This window comes from Pyrus communis, chromosome 17 (genome assembly GCF_963583255.1).
Source record: "Pyrus communis chromosome 17, drPyrComm1.1, whole genome shotgun sequence".
Classification (NCBI taxonomy): Eukaryota; Viridiplantae; Streptophyta; class Magnoliopsida; order Rosales; family Rosaceae; genus Pyrus; species Pyrus communis.
This window is the reverse complement of record NC_084819.1, coordinates 15,015,668-15,032,471: the sequence shown is the minus strand read 5'-3', so window position 1 is coordinate 15,032,471 and position 16,804 is coordinate 15,015,668. Positions and strand designations below refer to the sequence as shown.

The 16,804-nt window shown below is 38.1% G+C and overlaps 3 protein-coding genes across 3 annotated transcripts; 1 reads left to right on the top strand and 2 right to left on the bottom strand.

Annotated features, from left to right (window-relative positions):
- Positions 1-355: 355 nt before the first annotated feature.
- On the bottom strand, positions 356-1,568 carry LOC137722073 (uncharacterized). Its single transcript, XM_068461059.1, has 2 exons — positions 462-1,568; positions 356-379 (listed from the first exon to the last, which is right to left on the bottom strand). The coding sequence occupies exons 1-2, from the start codon at positions 1,566-1,568 to the stop codon at positions 356-358; spliced, it is 1,131 nt and encodes a 376-aa protein (XP_068317160.1).
- Positions 1,569-7,097: 5,529 nt separating this feature from the next.
- LOC137722454 (sulfoquinovosyl transferase SQD2-like) lies at positions 7,098-12,064 on the top strand. Its single transcript, XM_068461457.1, has 11 exons — positions 7,098-7,669; positions 9,347-9,413; positions 9,611-9,681; positions 9,810-9,927; positions 10,057-10,130; positions 10,282-10,337; positions 10,416-10,499; positions 10,624-10,711; positions 10,796-10,873; positions 11,028-11,084; positions 11,282-12,064. Exons 1-11 carry the CDS (start codon positions 7,326-7,328, stop codon positions 11,781-11,783), a joined length of 1,539 nt encoding a protein of 512 aa, XP_068317558.1. The 5' UTR covers positions 7,098-7,325; the 3' UTR covers positions 11,784-12,064.
- A 1,662-nt stretch (positions 12,065-13,726) lies between these two features.
- On the bottom strand, positions 13,727-15,506 carry LOC137721822 (BAHD acyltransferase DCR-like). Its single transcript, XM_068460831.1, has one exon. It carries the CDS (start codon positions 15,438-15,440, stop codon positions 14,004-14,006), a length of 1,437 nt encoding a protein of 478 aa, XP_068316932.1. The 5' UTR covers positions 15,441-15,506; the 3' UTR covers positions 13,727-14,003.
- Between the last annotated feature and the right edge of the window lie 1,298 nt (positions 15,507-16,804).

The following is a 16,804-nucleotide window of genomic DNA, read 5'->3' as shown; positions in this document are numbered from 1 at the left end:
TCTTGAGCTAAGCTTGAAGTGACTTGAAAAACCTTGGGAACTTGAATATGCTTGGAAAGATAGTAGAGACCATTTAAGAAAAATCCTTCACCAATCGTCTTCTTGGTGACTACATCCTGAAAGATCACATTTTTGGGAGAGAAAATGGCAAGACAATTTAATGAGTTTGTGATCTTGCTAACAGATAAAAGTTGAAAAGGGAATGAGGGAACATAAAGAGCCTCAGACTCGACATCACTTGAGATCAAATGTATTTTTCCTTTTCCCACAACCATAGCATTTTTTCCATTGGCAACTGACACTTGGGATGGAATAGAAAATTTTTCAAATTTATGCAAGTTTGTAGACTTGTTAGTCATATGATCAGTGGCTCCAGAATCTATAATCCAATAATCATGCACATTACCAATGTTGAGAGCAGTTGAGAAGGAGTGTAAGATACCTGGGATGTCCCTTTGTACCACGCCTTCATTTCCAGCCAGGAAGCCAGCAAACTGTCCTAGTAGTGCAGTTTGATTGTTGTCACACTGATTTAGTGGTCCTTCACTATCTCCAAGACCTTGTTTCTTGTGAAGAAACATAGCAAACTCGTTGATCAGTGCAGCTGGATTAGTGGTGAACTTCAGTGCTCCATCAGAAGAAGTTGTGGCAACATGATTTGCCTTGTAAGAAGGGTTGTACGAGCCTTTCGAGACACCTTTGTTATCCCTAGGAAACTTTGGTTTTAACTCTGGATGAAGAATCCAGCATCGGTCTCTTGAGTGCCCACCAGCATCACAATGGCTACATTTTAAGCCAGTTTTCTTTTCTTTATAGCCTCTCTCCTCACCAAGTTTTTGGTTAGAGAAGTAAGCCCTAGCTTCTGGTATATTTGCCTTCATGTCCAAGGTCATGACTTTCCTTCGAACCTCTTCTCTTTGAATTGTGGCACACACACTTGAAAAAGAAGGCAGGTCGGGATTCATGAGGATATGGCTTCGAAGATCTTCGAATTCAAGGCTCAGGCTTGCTAGGAGTTGGAATATTTTGTCTTCCTCGGCTCTTTTAGTTAGCACAGCAGCGTCGATGGTGTGTGGTCGATACACATTCAGCTCGTTCCACATAGTGGTCAGCTTTCCAAGATGTTGCACAAATGGCTTCCCTTCCTGTTGCAAACCAGCAATGTCCTTCTTTAACTGAAACACTCTAGCCGCATTGTTCTGATTTCCATACATTTCCTTGAGATTTTTCCAAAGAGTCATGGAGGATTCAGCATAGCTAAAAATTTCTGCAATCTTACGATCCATGGAATTGAGTAGCCACGACATGACCAACTGGTCTTTGCATAGCCAAGCATCATACTCCGGTGAGGTAGTCTCAGGCATTAGAATAGCACCATTAACATAACCAAGCTTTGATCGTCCTCCCAGAGCAAGAGAAACTACTCTCTCCCATGGAAGATAGTTAAACTCATTTAGCAAGACAGAACTAAGACGTTGATTTGGGTTGATATCAATATCTGAGTGTGTTGATGGTGGAGTAGCATGAGAGCCGTCTCCTTCCAAATTTACTAAGCTTTCTTCAGCCATGATTGAAGGACAAGAAGCTCACAAATCTCTCAAGAGAACACCACAGAGACAGGCCGGTTAGGGTCACTGCTCTGATACCATATTGAATTTTGAATGTCTATATTTGTATTGTGTGAAATTGTATGAAACCAATTACAAGGAAAGCTCATATAAATGAGCAAGGAAAAGAAACGGGAGGAGCCGAAAACAAGGAAAAGCAAAACATAAAAAAAGAAAAAACAAAGCATGAAACATGGAAGCATAAAACATGGAAGGAAACATGGAAGCATAAAACATGGAAGGAAACATGGAAAAGTAAACATGGAAGGAAACATGGAAAAGTAAAAGTATGCTTTCTTCCAATACTAGCCTTAAAAAAATAATAATTGTTGCAAATGAATGGTCCTACCAAAATGTCATGCAAATGCCAGATGTAGAAAGTATGACACGAACAAGTGGACGCTGAATAATTGGGACCCCCAACAATATATGCATAGTTGGAGTGTAAAATCTTCTAGGTAAAAGACAAATGAAGATTTTGTCGGGTGTAAATCCAATTTCACACTCCCATTTCTTCACTTATTGGATTTTTTATTTACATAAATAAAATAAAATTTCAAGTGATTTGCCATATCAACTCTGAAATCATTAATTTGTCATCTCATTCTTATTTTGTTAGGTTTTTTTTTATCCAAAATAAGTTATGACTTATGTTCAAAGTTGCCTTATCTAGCGGGTGACGACGACGTTGAGTTGGCAGAGGAGAAAGACTCAACATTAAGATGAGCCATCCGGTGGTGTAGTACGTTTTAGCCAGCCTTTGCTCCACTATCAACCACTAGAATGGTTATTTTTCCTGCCCCGCTTTCCTTTCCTGACCCGCATACCCGATTCTCGTATGGATATGCAGGAAGGGGTGCTCCTAGGTGTGTGTAGGGGTTGTGTTTATTCATGATGGGCATTTCAATACCTCATTACTCCGTTAAGTTCATGATTACTTTGTCATATCATCCTAACTCCATTAAGTTCTCTCTGATAACTATAGGATTTAAAGGAAATCAATTGAAAATGTTGTGAAATTTAAGCAACACTTTTCTCATTACCTAGTGCTTTGATTTTGGACAGAGGAAATTGTAGCAATGGTCCCTCAACTTTAACCCAATTGGAGCAATGGTCTCTCAACTTTATTTTCATGGCCATTGGTCCCTCAACTCGTCAAAATGTGTAGCTATGGTCATTTTCCTTAACACCGTTAATGATTCTATTAAAATCACTCATGTGCGAGGCACATGAGACTGACTATAGGGGCAATTAAGGAAACATATTATTTCCCTTAGGTTGGAGTCAATCGAACGCAGCAAAAGAGGTTGGATAGGGTTTTGCGATGAGGGTTATTTATGAGTTGTTTGAGTGTTCAATCCCTCCAAAACTGATAATACTCAGTGCACTTAGGTTTGCAATCGGAAATTTGGGTGTTGTAAGGTTCAATTTCAAGGTTAGTTTAGCAGAGGATGATGGAGTTGTCGGATATCATGAGGTGGACTGGAGATCCTCCGAAATATTGTAAGGTTTTCTGGAAAACTAGAACCTTTTATAATTTGTTATTCTATATGGGTGTTTTCGAGGAGAATATGTACCTTTTATTAGGGAAAATGATCATCGCCGAATCCTTTTTTTGGGGATCCCGGAGATTTCGTGATTGTGACCGTTCATTGTACATCTTGCAATCAGAAATCATTTGAAATTTAAAAATTAAAATTAAATATAAATAGTACCTAACGAAAACTGACCACACGATGTACGATGAACGACCACGATCACAAGATTCCAAAAACAGAATCTGGTGAGGATCATTTTCCTTTTTATTAGTTGATTTCTTCATCTTTGTCATGCTTTCTTTTGAGATTCTTGTGTCTGCAACTTTTGTTGATATTATAGTGTTTGTGGTCCTACTTTGGGGTCCCAATGTTGTCGGTTTGTCATCACTTGTTTTCCCTTTAGCATTTGTTTGGAGCTTGTATTTTCTATGTTGCCATTGAGGCAAACGCTCATAATTACTAAGCCTATTTAGGCAGGTGTGCACATTTGGAAAATCACAACACACGGAAGCAGCAAATAAGAACCAGTTACATATTTATGCTTTAGTAAATTCTAAAAAACCAAACTAGCAAGTGTTGTATGTTGAATTGCAATTTACTTCATTCTTCATGCTTGTCTTCTTGGTACTACTGTAACACATCCATGCCTTTCCTCCATGCCTTTTGCTCATTGGCAGTGGCTTCCAAATTATTCATGTTGCTCTTGGGTTCAGTGAATTGCCTCTTCCTCCATGCGTTCTCCTCTATACCAGTGCAGTAAAGCCTTCTCCCTTCTTCTCTATACTAGTGCAGTAAATCTCTTCCACATCACATCATCCATAACCGCTTCGAAACTGAGTTTCTGTGATTGTTTTCCTTCATTAAAAGTTGATTACTGCAATACATGGTGGGAATTTGAGAATTGGGCGTGGAGGAAGTTTCAATTGGGGATGGGTATTAACTTCAACTCGGGAAATAATATGTTTCCTTAATTGCCCCTACAGTCAGTTTCATGTGCCACATACATGACTGAATTTAACGGATTTATTGACGGTGTAAAGGAAAATGACCATAGCCGCACATTTTGACGAGTTGAGGGACCAATGGTGATGGAAATAAAGTTGAGGGACCATTGCTCCAATTGGATTAAAGTTAAGGGACCATTTCTACAATTTCCTCTTTTGGACATGATTAAGCAATGGACTAATATTCTTGGTATGGTAGCAATGAAATGAAAGAGATGGCCATGATTGACCACTTTTTTCTATGAACATGATTGACTATGTTGAATTCTCAAAGCTTGTAATTAGCCACAATTTCATGTTAGTGGTGTACTTAACTAGCCAAAGTTTAAGAGTTTGTACTAAAGAGAAATGAATAACTTGTGAAAAGGAGGTCAAAAGTTCAAAATAACCTAGAACACTCGTAGATGACTTATTTTGAATGAAAAACTTAACAATGTTAGGATGAGATGATAAATTAATAATTTTGAAAAGTTGATATGACAAATATTTTAAAATTTTAGTTCATATAACAAATTGAAAAGGGTGTATTAGTTCATATGATATTATAAAAAATTTCCGTCAACTATTTATCAAAAGTTGAAATTCATTAAATACAATAATTAGTTACCACAGTGGTGGAAGTTTGTTGAACCCTTACATGATGATGTGGATTCAAATCATGTTAGTAACTAATTTACCAAAATCTATAGTTTGACAAAAAAACAAAAATCGGTAAATACAATAATTGGTAATAGTAATGGTGGGGGAACTTCTTTGTTTGGTACTTTTCTGTGATGATGAGGCAAGGATTTATAGGATGGGTGAAATTTTGGGATCCGATATTCGGACCACGTGTGTGTGTCAGTGCAGTATCAGACACAATAAAGTTCACATACTCATCTCTTTGATATTGAGGACCACTATTACCTTATAACTCGTACATCCTACAATTAGAAATTATTTTAAATATTTTTATTTAAAATTAAACATGAGCAATACCTGATGAAATTTAACCATATAATATATGATAAATGAACACGATTTGAGAATTCTCGCGATCCTCATCCTCATTCCCCATGACCCACCACGAATCGGATGAAAGAATTTTCCGTGGGATGGAGGTTGTGTGTGTTACTGTGGCAATTTCCACATGGCAATTTGTGGATAAAGGTGAAATCCAAGATGTTTTTTTTTTACAGTTTGACTGTAATTCAAATTTGTTTATATGTTTCTCTAAGTGTGAAATAAAAATGGACATTTTGAATTAAACTCCTCGTTTTTAAATGTCATAGACTAAACATCTATTTTTTTTTTTGCAAATTTGATTAAACATTTTCCCTACAATTTTGGTACTTTAATTTTATTTCATTAGAAGTCTATTCACGTTAGCGTTCCCTTTTTTCCTCATATATTTATGCATCTCTTATTAGAATGATTTAAGATTTTTTTTTATTAAAATATTTATTTTAGTAAATTAAATAGAATGTAACAAAACTCGTTGTTAGGTACGTTTGATTATAATGGCACATTTAGTTACTTAGCACATTTAGTTACTTGGTATATTTGAATTTTTGGTCCATTTGGCTTCTTGGTACATTTGAATTTTTGGTACATTTAGTTTTTGGTACATTTGAATTTTTGGTACATTTGTTTTCAAAACATAAGTTTTATTATTTTTTGTTCTAATAATGAGGAATTACTTTAATTAATTCTTTTTTTTTTTTTTTTTTTATAGAAAGAGTCATTAACAATGTAAAAGTTTAAATTACCTTAATTAATTATTTTGTTTTCTAGAAAGAGTCATTAATCAACAGATAATAACTTTTTTGTTAATTCAAAATTATATGATTTATCGTTATTATTTAGCATTATATACAATAATAGGAATTTATCTCCGATCAACTAAAAGTTGTTCCAGAGACTTATCTACCAAAAAACAAGACTATTTAAATCAAACATATTTTTAAACATTCCAAAAAGACGAATATTCATTTTAATATAATTTATAATTGGGCACGGTTTAATTCGGGGTTGGTACGTTTTTGTTTGACGTTGGTATGTTGTCATTTAATGTTGGTACGTTTCTATTTGTCGTGGGTGTACATTTAGATTTGAAAAGTTTAAAATTTTAGAGCTAATTATAATTGAAATTATTAAAAATATATAGCAGATATTTAAATGTAAATTAATTTCAATTAATCTGAAGTAGTTCAAGTCTAAGTATCTTAATTAAATGTTTCAAAAGCTTAATAAAAAAAACTCAAAAAGCATAAATGTTTAATCTACAAAAGTCTAAAATGAGGCATCTAATTCTAATTTTCTCAATAAAAATATATATATTATCAAGTGATGGCCAATGCTACAAACAAAATATTGTACATTTGTAGAAAATACACGCAATTGTAAAGTAATTAATGCCTTGACACCATATCATATCTTCTTTTCTTGTTAACTAGGAGAAAGTATAACCATATACGCATTACATTATATAATTATTCCTTTACTTGTTAATCTTCCATCTTGTCCTAATTTAGTAAAGGGTTATGTGGACTAATTCGTTCCGTTTAAGTAAGCAGCTCTCAACTCTTGGTTACTACAAAATTTTGTTTAATTAAGTTAACCGTCACTTCGTATAGACAACTTTAGACCGTTGATTATTAGATAATTATATTTAGGACATATCAATGGCTAAGAATTGTCTACTCAAGCTAGTAACCTCATTCACCAAAACTGAGATAATTAGTCACATGCATGTGAACACTTCAAGTTAATCATTATTTACGGATTACGTTTGAAATGTACCGAGAATTATCCATACTGACGTTGATACGCTCTTTACCATATCTCTAAATTGAATTGCGTATAGATTTTTTTCCCTCGTTTTATTGGTTTGTTGAATGGTGAAGAAGAAGATTCAACTCAAGTTCTCAAACATCTCAAAATAACAAGGAATAGATGAGGCATATGCTAATAAGAGAGCTTGGATTTGATACCACCTCCCAAAGAATATTCATTGCCAAAGGTCCTTCAAGGTCATCTAGATTCCTAGCAAATAATTCATCTTATCCTCCACATGAACCCAAATTTTATGATATTCCTTAATCCCAACGGAATATTTCCCACAAATTTGGTAACAAAAACCCTCTTCCATTCCAACTTCTACTTCCTTTTATATTGCAATTTACATTATACTCATCATGTTGACCTCCTCTCCTGCTTCTCTCTCTATAAATCCCTCTCTCTCCCCTCCCTCCTTTTCTGCATCCACCACCCAATCATCTGCCTTTTCTCCTCCCCTCAGATTCCCAGGCGGCCAATCCTCACGAACAAAACCCAGTAGCCTTTGGACTCAAGGTGTTCGATTGTGTGCCTCCCAGAGACCAAAAAGTAGAAAACTTGAGCTTAAAGCCAGCGACATGACAATTACAGAGGTTGGGCTAGAGGAAAGGGAAGTAGAAGAGGGTCCTCCTCCATATGTTGAGTCAGAGATTAACTCCAGACCTCGTCGCATTGCTCTCTTTGTTGAGCCTTCTCCCTTTGCGTGAGTCTCTATCTCTACTGTTTTGCTACTTTGACCTTTTTTTTTTGTAGATTTTTTAGGAACTTTATGATTTAGCTTCGCTAAATTTTCAATTTTGAGATTACCCATGTTGTCGAAATGCTTTCTTTTGCTGTTTTTAATTATGGTTGCTTAAAATTTTAAGCCATAATTGAGTGAAGTTTGTGGCTTTAGGTGCTGCCTGTGGCAGTAGGTTTGGATCTAACCTGGTTTTAGATATGACTCAAATTGTGTTTGATGAACTGTCTATGACGGACGTCCTACATCGAGAATTTCTGTCGGTTTAGAACTTTGACTATAAGGCATCTGTGGTTCCTTTGAAAGTTCTATGTTAACTAGTCATTAACTTTAAGCTACAATTTGGTTGTTTTAGTTTCGGTTTAAGAACGTGGCTTGTGCTGCTGTTTTAGCTGGTAGATTTATTGGCTCTTTCCATCTCAATGGTAGAGTAATCTGGTTATATGCCAGCTGCTATCCGGCTTGCTGGTTTGTTCATTCTGGTATGTCATGGGCGTCTCTTGGGCTCATTTTGATGAGTAATTGGTTAGTTTTGTCCATTAGCTATTAAGTGCTGTTTTTATTTGGATAGCATTTGTTGTTTCACATTTTGGCTGCCATAAGAGTGGGATCTTAATTCTAATTTTGTATTTGTCCACTTATTTGGGGAATTTGATGGTCTTCATGTTGATACTCTGAATCCCAAATAAGAGAATTAAGGTATTTTCCCTATGGCCAATTGGTTTTAAGGTTGTACCTCAACTTCCTTATGGGCATGTTAACCTACATGTTGAGCCCAACAGTCCACATGCTTCCACATCTGCCAATATGTATTTTCCACGTGTTAGGCTTAAATGACCCCACACATGAGCGTAGTGGCGAGAGTTTGAATCCCATGTCAAGGAATGAAGGAACTTTAGGGCTTATAAGGAGTGCGAGAATGTGAATCCCACATCAGGAAATTAAGGAACCTTGCAAGGAATTGAGGTCATTCCCCTATTGCCGATTGGTTTTAGTTTAGTACTGTGGGTTAGTTTAGTTGCTCTGACTGAAGGTTTTTGTGCTGATTTTATCTTCTGGTTTTGTACTATAATAGTCTTTATATGTTGATGATTCATCCTTTTTTTTTCTTTTTTTCTTTTTCCCCTTGGATGAAGGATGATTCATCTTTTGATAAAACCTATTCTGTTACATTTTTTGTGAGCTTGTTGGTTGACGTGTTTGAACATAGGAGACGTCCTGTATTATTTTCGCATCAGTTGTCATCTTAGAGATTGCTCGGTTTCCAGTTATCTAGAAGTTCACTATTAATAGGTAGTATGATTTGTATTTGTTAACTGAGTCTTGCTTATTATTATTATTATCTCATTCCCACTATGCTTCTCTCGTGTTCTGAGTTACTGACCGTTGGAAATTTATTGAGTAAGTGAAAGAATTTTCATTAAGCTTTGATACAACTGAACTATGGTTTTGTAAACGTAAATAAAAATAATGTACTGCATTCATGTAAGTCTTTGTTGCAGTACAGGAGTATAGCACATTAGAAACGTAATTTGAGCTTTAGTACGATGATTTGTAATTTCTAGTCTGTTAAATATTCAGCTAATATACACCACCAAAGGTTCCCTATTGAAATGTTTTGTTTTTCGGTTTATCTTACAGATATGTGTCAGGTTATAAAAATCGGTTCCAGAATTTCATTAGATACTTGCGTGAAATGGGGGATGAGGTAAATTCTTTATCTCTCAATGCCTTTGTATTATATTGAGTATGGACTTCCTTAATTTAACGTGCATTAGTGAGAATGAGATTCCTGGCTAAACTGGTAGTTACATTGGCTTGTTTAGACTTCATGACAATGAAATTCCTAATTCCGATTGTCTTTGCATGAGGACTGACATATTTTCTTACTGATACATGGTATAGGTGATGGTTGTGACAACCCACGAAGGAGTTCCTGACGAATTTTATGGAGCAAAATTGATTGGATCCCGAAGGTAAGCTATATAGAGATCTAATTTCTAATAGTTTAGTGCATAAAAAATAATAGACAGAAAGCAAACAAAACATTACTCTTCCTAAATCTCTCTCTCTTTGGTTTGCTCTTGTCTGTTTTATTTCTCAGCTTTCCCTGCCCCTTGTATCAAAAGGTTCCCCTTTCCCTTGCACTTAGTCCTAGAATAATTTCGGAGGTTGCTCAGTTCAAGCCTGACATTATACATGCATCCTCACCTGGAATTATGGTCAGTATTTAATTCATTCTTATTCTTTTCTTTGTAGATGGTAGATTGACTCTGTATATTTTGTCATCGATAAAATAGAGTAACAACAAAGAATTGAAAAGATGGCTGACACGTAACATTATTTTTCAGGTTTTCGGCGCGCTCATTATCGCTAAGTTGTTATCTGTCCCTATAGTGATGTCGTATCACACTCATGTGCCAGTGTGAGTTTAATTCTTAATTTTGTTCAAGTTTTCAGCATAAACTTTGTCAGATATCGTCATATATTTTGAAAAATCATATAACTGCTTACGAAGAAAGTAATATATGTCAATGAGCGCTTAGTACTGAGCCTTGGTCTTGTTTTTTATGCAGATATATCCCGAGATACACTTTCAGTTGGCTGGTGAAACCCATGTGGTTAGTCATAAGTATGTAACCCTACCTTTGTAATGGCCTCATATAGTGATATGGATACGAGAGCATATAATTAACATTACTGTTATCAGAATTTCTGCACAGAGCTGCTGATCTCACGCTAGTGCCATCAGCTGCAATCAGTAAGGATCTCCTAGAAGCTGGGGTGGCCGCAGGTGAATATAGTAAACTCGTTTGATGTCTCAATCCCGGATTCACTTTTCTGAAATTGTTGACTGAATAGAAAAAACATGTCCATTCAGCACTAACTTAAACTAATCTTTAAGTGCTTATTTGCAGCTAATACAATCCGTCTTTGGAATAAGGGTGTCGATTCTGAAAGCTTCAATCCCTGCTTCCGTTCACATGAAATGCGTATAAGACTGAGGTAGTGCCTCTATTTGTCAATTGTGTCTTTCACTTTCCCATCAGGTTGGAAACTATTCTGATTCGTGTATGTTGTCATGAATAGCAATGGCGAACCTGAGAAACCTTTAATTGTTCATGTTGGAAGACTTGGAGTGGAGAAGAGTTTGGATTTTCTGAAAAGGTAGTGTTCTTCTCTCTTAAAAATAACATATTTAAAGCTTAAACTTGGATGTTGTTATATCTTTTGGTAGATCTCCTCTGTAATATGTGCCTTGATTTTACAAATATTTCTATAATTTGCAGCGATTAACCCATAAACCATTTTGATTTAACAGTGTCATGGATCGGCTTCCCGAAGCACGAATTGCTTTCATTGGAGATGGACCATACAGGTATTACTCTGGTACATAATGAACTTCTTGAATTCTAGGGAGTAATCTGCTTCTACAGAAAAGCTCGTAAAAAAATGATGCAGCAGCTTACCATTGGTGTTAGGGCTTATTATTTGGAACTTTGGGGAAAAGCATGTTCCTTTCTCAACATAAGAATCACTGGTACTCATTTAATGATATGGCTTTTATTTTGGCAGGGAGGATCTGGAAAAACTGTTTGAAGGCATGCCCGCGGTATTTACAGGAATGTTAGGAGGTGAAGAGCTATCTCAGGCGTATGCCAGTGGTGACGTTTTTGTGATGCCTTCAGAATCAGAGACACTAGGGCTTGTTGTATTGGAGGCTATGTCTTCAGGTATCCCCGTGGTTGGAGCTCGTGCTGGTGGAATCCCAGATATAATTCCGGCAGATCAGGAGGGGAAAACTGGCTTTCTCTACAATTACAATGACCTTGATGACTGCTTAAGTAAGTTGCAGCCCCTGCTGGAGAACAAGGAATTAAGGGAAACAATTGGCAAGGCAGCACGTGAGGAAATGGAGAAGTACGATTGGAAAGCAGCCACACGAGTAATTCGAAATGAGCAATACAGTGATGCCATTTGGTTCTGGAGGAAGAAGAGAGCGCAATTTCTGAGACCGTTGCAGTGGTTCATGAAGCGCATTTTTCCTCCAACCACACCAGAAATCAAGTACAGGTGATTTCGGCTTCTACCGCGTTCAGCCACAGGTAACTAGTGATTTGTAAACTTGCTTTGCGCTTTCAAAAGAAGTTATTGGTGGATTGTACTTGGGATAATTGTAAATTATTTGTTGTACATATTGGACGGTAGACAATGTCAAGTGTGGCGTCTCTTGCAAATTTTTGTCTGCTCACGAAAGTGCATTCGAACCCGTCTTTGCAACATCTTACCATGAAATTTGTAATTTTATTACACAACCAAATGGGAAGTGAGAGATCTGTGTGCAAGTTTTGTGCATCTAACGTTGTGCAAGTTCCTCGTATGTTGTTTTAACGAGGTAACTTTTGGTCAGATGTCAGATGACAGTAAGTTCAAGTGCAAAGTCACTGTTTGATTCCATGCATTTCACTTGCATTTCATCTCCTTCACTCATAGATACGGTACTTGGACGGCTAGTTACAGTAAGTGTCGGGAAAGAAAGATATTTGGTGTTCATTAACTTCTTCACATCGAAAAATCATTCGATGCATGTAGGAAGAGAATGGGGATAGAGAAACCAGGGCAGGGAAGTATTTTTCTCTATGCCAAGCTCGTCACACATAGCATATGGGATTGGATTTAGACGTCTCTTATGTTCTTGTTGAAGAGTGTAAAAGTTTCACATTGGAGGCTTGACACAATAATGCAAACTAGTAAAACGACGCCTATCATGATAAAACCTAAGATTAAGGTGTGGGTGATATCAGTGTCTGAAGTAAGGAGCAAAGATGCGTTTTTCTGAAATCTTAGCATGGCACTAAACATGTACTTTTAGACAAAACTGACCGCAGTTAGCTCAATGTTTTAGTTAGAGTCACACCGTTGATCTCTTTTAATTCTAAGCCATTTCCCCTCACTTCCTCCTCACAACTCGTGCTAATTAGGTTAATTTAGGTCATGTGTCCAATGTAAAACTAAGAGTTGGGTTTGGACAGGAAGTTTGACGAAAATCTCACAAAACAAATTTGGTGGCTAATTTGCAAAACACCAAATCAAATGCTTGTCAAAAGTGTAAAAAGAGAGGAGAATCTATCTAACGTGCTTTCCTAAGCTGCCCCATGAAAACAAGTTTTGGCATTGGGACTCAATGGTCGAGGTTTATCTCATTCTCAGACGTTTTTCGGTTTGGGGACCATTTGGGATATTTGTGTCTCCATTACCGACAAATATGACATTTACATGGAACGGGTTTACCATTTACGCAGCGTTCAAATTCAATAATACAATGTTATGCGAAAGACTTACATGAAACATGTTTGCTGAATAATTAAACTCAATCGAAATCCAATTTGCTTTGCGTTGATTCTTTTCTGTATTGAATGATTAAAACTTTAATAAATACAATCTAAATAGATATTTGACTAGTAGAACGCAAGTAAAGAAATGAGTTTATGTTAGTTAGGATTTTGCTCTCGCAAATACTTGGTTCCGTTTTTTGACCAAGTAATTATTGTATGTATGTCAAATTATGATTTGGATATAAAGCTCGTCACTAAAAATTATTGACCTAAAAGTTAAAGCTACCCTCCATCACCACCAGGTTATATCACTTCAATAACCTCTTTTGGTTGGGCAAAATTTTACGAATTTGATTGTCTGCTTAAACAATTAGGAATATGAGCAGTCAATATTGCCAAATAAACGATATAATGGAATGGATTATTATCAGATTAAGTTGGGCAATTTCGTCACGTGCATATTTATGATGCAGATAAAATATATAATATACATAACATGGAAGCGTTTAAGGAAAGAGATACATATTTTTCAAAAAAAAAAGAAAAAGAATATCCTCTTAACCGTTAGATTTAACTTTAATGAAATCATGTGGTTGAGATTCTGTAGCCTGTAATTTAATCTCAGCTACATAATTTTATTAAAGTTAAATCTAATAGTCAAGAAGATGTCTCATTTAAAAAAAAAAAAAATGGGAATAAGGGTCTCTGTACATAACATAATATCCTAATTCCCTGCCAAATGGCAAGTACCAACAACCCAACACACGCCACACTAGTAGCCAAAACGTCGCTGTTTGACGTCTCATCACAACCGTCCAAATCAATCTCGCACAGCGATTGACTAAGTTTTGACATGTCCTAATTTTCGAAAAAAATTTCAGCCACGCTTTAAATACACTAAAAAACCACTCCTAATTCCCACGACCCACCTACCGTCACTGCTGGATCGGCTACAACCCGGCTCATTCTACAGCCGATACGTATTGCATAAACTCTCCATCGGACAGCAGCCCCGCCATCGTCTCGGGACCCAGAACCACCTCCAAATCAACGCTCCCGTTGCCTTCCCTCCCAGGAAACGCAGATATCTTGCCGTCGAATTTGTTGGCCGCGCCGCTCCGCACGGCGAGAGGTTTGCCCCACCCGAAATCGTTGTTGTACATCGGGAATCGCGGCGAGCTGCCCATAGTGATCATCGCACCGTCGAAGTTCCCCAGCGGGAAGAGCCTCGGCGCGCTCTCCCAATCCTCCACGCCGCGGCGAACGGTGGTGTCATCGTGCGCCACCACATTCTTGTGGAGGAGCTCGGCTCCCCAGCGCAGATCTCGAGAAAGCAGCTCGCCGGCAGTAGCGACGGTCGGGATGCTCTGTATCGCGTTCCCGAAGTAGTGCGAGTCCATCTTCGGCTGGAGGCGGTGGCGGCAGTTCACAGCCATGCGAAACGTCGTCGTTTTGGGATGGGGCAGATTCCTGACGCGTGTCACGGAGCGCCAGAGCTGCGCGCTCAAAGATTGAAATGACGAAATCTCCGACGTTTTCGCGCCGTTATATCGAGGAACGGCTTTCCAGCTGTCATTGCACTGCTTCCCGAAAATCTCGGCCGATTCAGAAAGGCCGTTTCCGTAATCGTTACCATTACCGTTACAGTTATGTGTTGTTTTAAACAGAGTGTTATTGGCTCTGTTTTTCAGTTTGAGAATCGATTCTCTACTGAAATGGAAGATTCGCTCTCTCAGCGGGTCGTTGCCGGAAAAGGTTACCTTAGGGCCGCCTTCGGGGAAGTGGAGCACCGCCGGCGAGTTGAAGACGGTGTCACGGGAAAAATCAGGAGATTTTGACATTTTCTTGGCGCCTCTGTTAATCTCGGCGAAGGTGTTGAAGAAGTGCCAGAAGGAGGTACCGTCGACAACGGAGTGGTTGACCGTACATCCGATGAAGACTGCATCTGCGAGCTCGGTGATCTGGATGGCGGCCAGAGGCCTGACATGGCCAGCGTAGCTCAAAGTCCTTTCGTAGGCGAAGAAGTTCCTGAAGCAATGTGGAACGTCGGCGTTGGGCCGCAAGACGGCGTCGACGGAGAGGGTCTTGGCTTTGGCATGGACGAAATTGACGCCGGCGTCGTTGCAGACTATGTGGACGTGGCCGTCGGCGTCGGTCTCGAAGCGGCCGGCGAGAGCGGGGAAGTGGGAGAGGGCGAGGGAGAGGGAGTGTTTGAGGGAGGGGAGGAGGTCGGCGAAGGAGCAGGACGGGGATTCGAGGAGGACGCCCTTCTGGATGTAGTGGCAGGAGAGCATAGGAAGATCAGAGACGGAGAGCTTCAGGGATTTGATTGTGGATTTCTGGTGGGGGTAAATTGTGCATTGCGAAATTACGGAAACGGAGGAATCGGAGGAAGGCATGGTGAAACGGTGCGTTTTGAAGGTGGGTCGACTGAGAAAGTTTGGGGGTTTGAATTGTGAGTTGTGATGGGAGGGAGCGAGGAGGGAAAGGGGGGGTATATATAGTGGTGGGGAGGGGGGGTTGGATGCATGAACTTGCCTCCTACATTCTTGTTGGAAAATTGCAAATGAAATAGGGCGGGGGCCAGGGAGATATGACGACGTGTCAAGAAAGGGAAGGGGTAGTATTGAAGATTAGGACAGATGGATGATGGACGTTAGCAGTCATTACTCATTAGTCACGGTGAGCGTAAAAGGACATTATTTAATCTTGAATATTTATGTTGTTGACCACTGCTGCATATCTAGTTTTTGTTGCGGTAATGTTAAAAAGATTAAAATTTTAATTAAATTTATAAATTAAATAATATGTTATTACATAAATAAGCACGTTAACTGATTTTTTATTTGTAATTTAATAATTTACAACAACATCATTCGATTTGTAAATTTGATTTAATCTCTCTAACATTATCCGTTTGTTAATGTTCATAAGATAGAAAAAATTTGCCTAAAAAAAACTAATGAAAAGGTAAAAATAAAAGAATTCTACTACTCCACCCCTATGTCTTATTTCTCGACGAGACGAAAAGAATGGTACATTTTTCAACGGCTAACTCGAGACCGAGACAGCCACTCTTGAGTCCTTTTTTGGCCAAACCACGGAGAGTTAGCCACTGAAAAAGGTACCATTCTCTTTGTGTCGTCAAGAAGTAGATTTCCGTTTTTAAATCACTTGATTTCATTGAGTATTGAAGAAGTTATGAACGTTTAAAGTTTGCCCAGTTTCCCGCGATTTTTCTAGTTTTCCCTCGGACCAATCAACTTTGAGGCTATTTTCCGACCATCTCCGGCAACCATTGGACTTCCAAATAGGTATAATTTTATTCTACACTTTCCTATCTTCATTTTGATATATTATGGGTCGAATTTGGTTAAGAAACGATTGAATTACGAAGCTTTGAAAATTGACTAAACTTCCGCCCAAAAACTCGGAGACATTTAACGAAGTTTTTAACGGAATAACCAAAATGATAGATAGTGGATAATCTCATAAACCACTACTAAAATCGCAGGTTCATTTTGGCTAAAAAGCCTATTAAATATAAAGAAAGTTTAGAAATAAGGAGGAAGAATACTATCAGAACCTTGCCCAGATCGTCCTCTACTCCCCCTCCGTTCTTTTTCTTCTTCTTCCATATCTACCAGGACCACCACTGCTCCCCGCCGTCCTCCACTTTTTTCATGCGAAGATAAAACACAAAACTAGAAGACCCACGACGAACCCACGAACTGTTACTTGCAGACGGGCCTCCTGCAGGTCC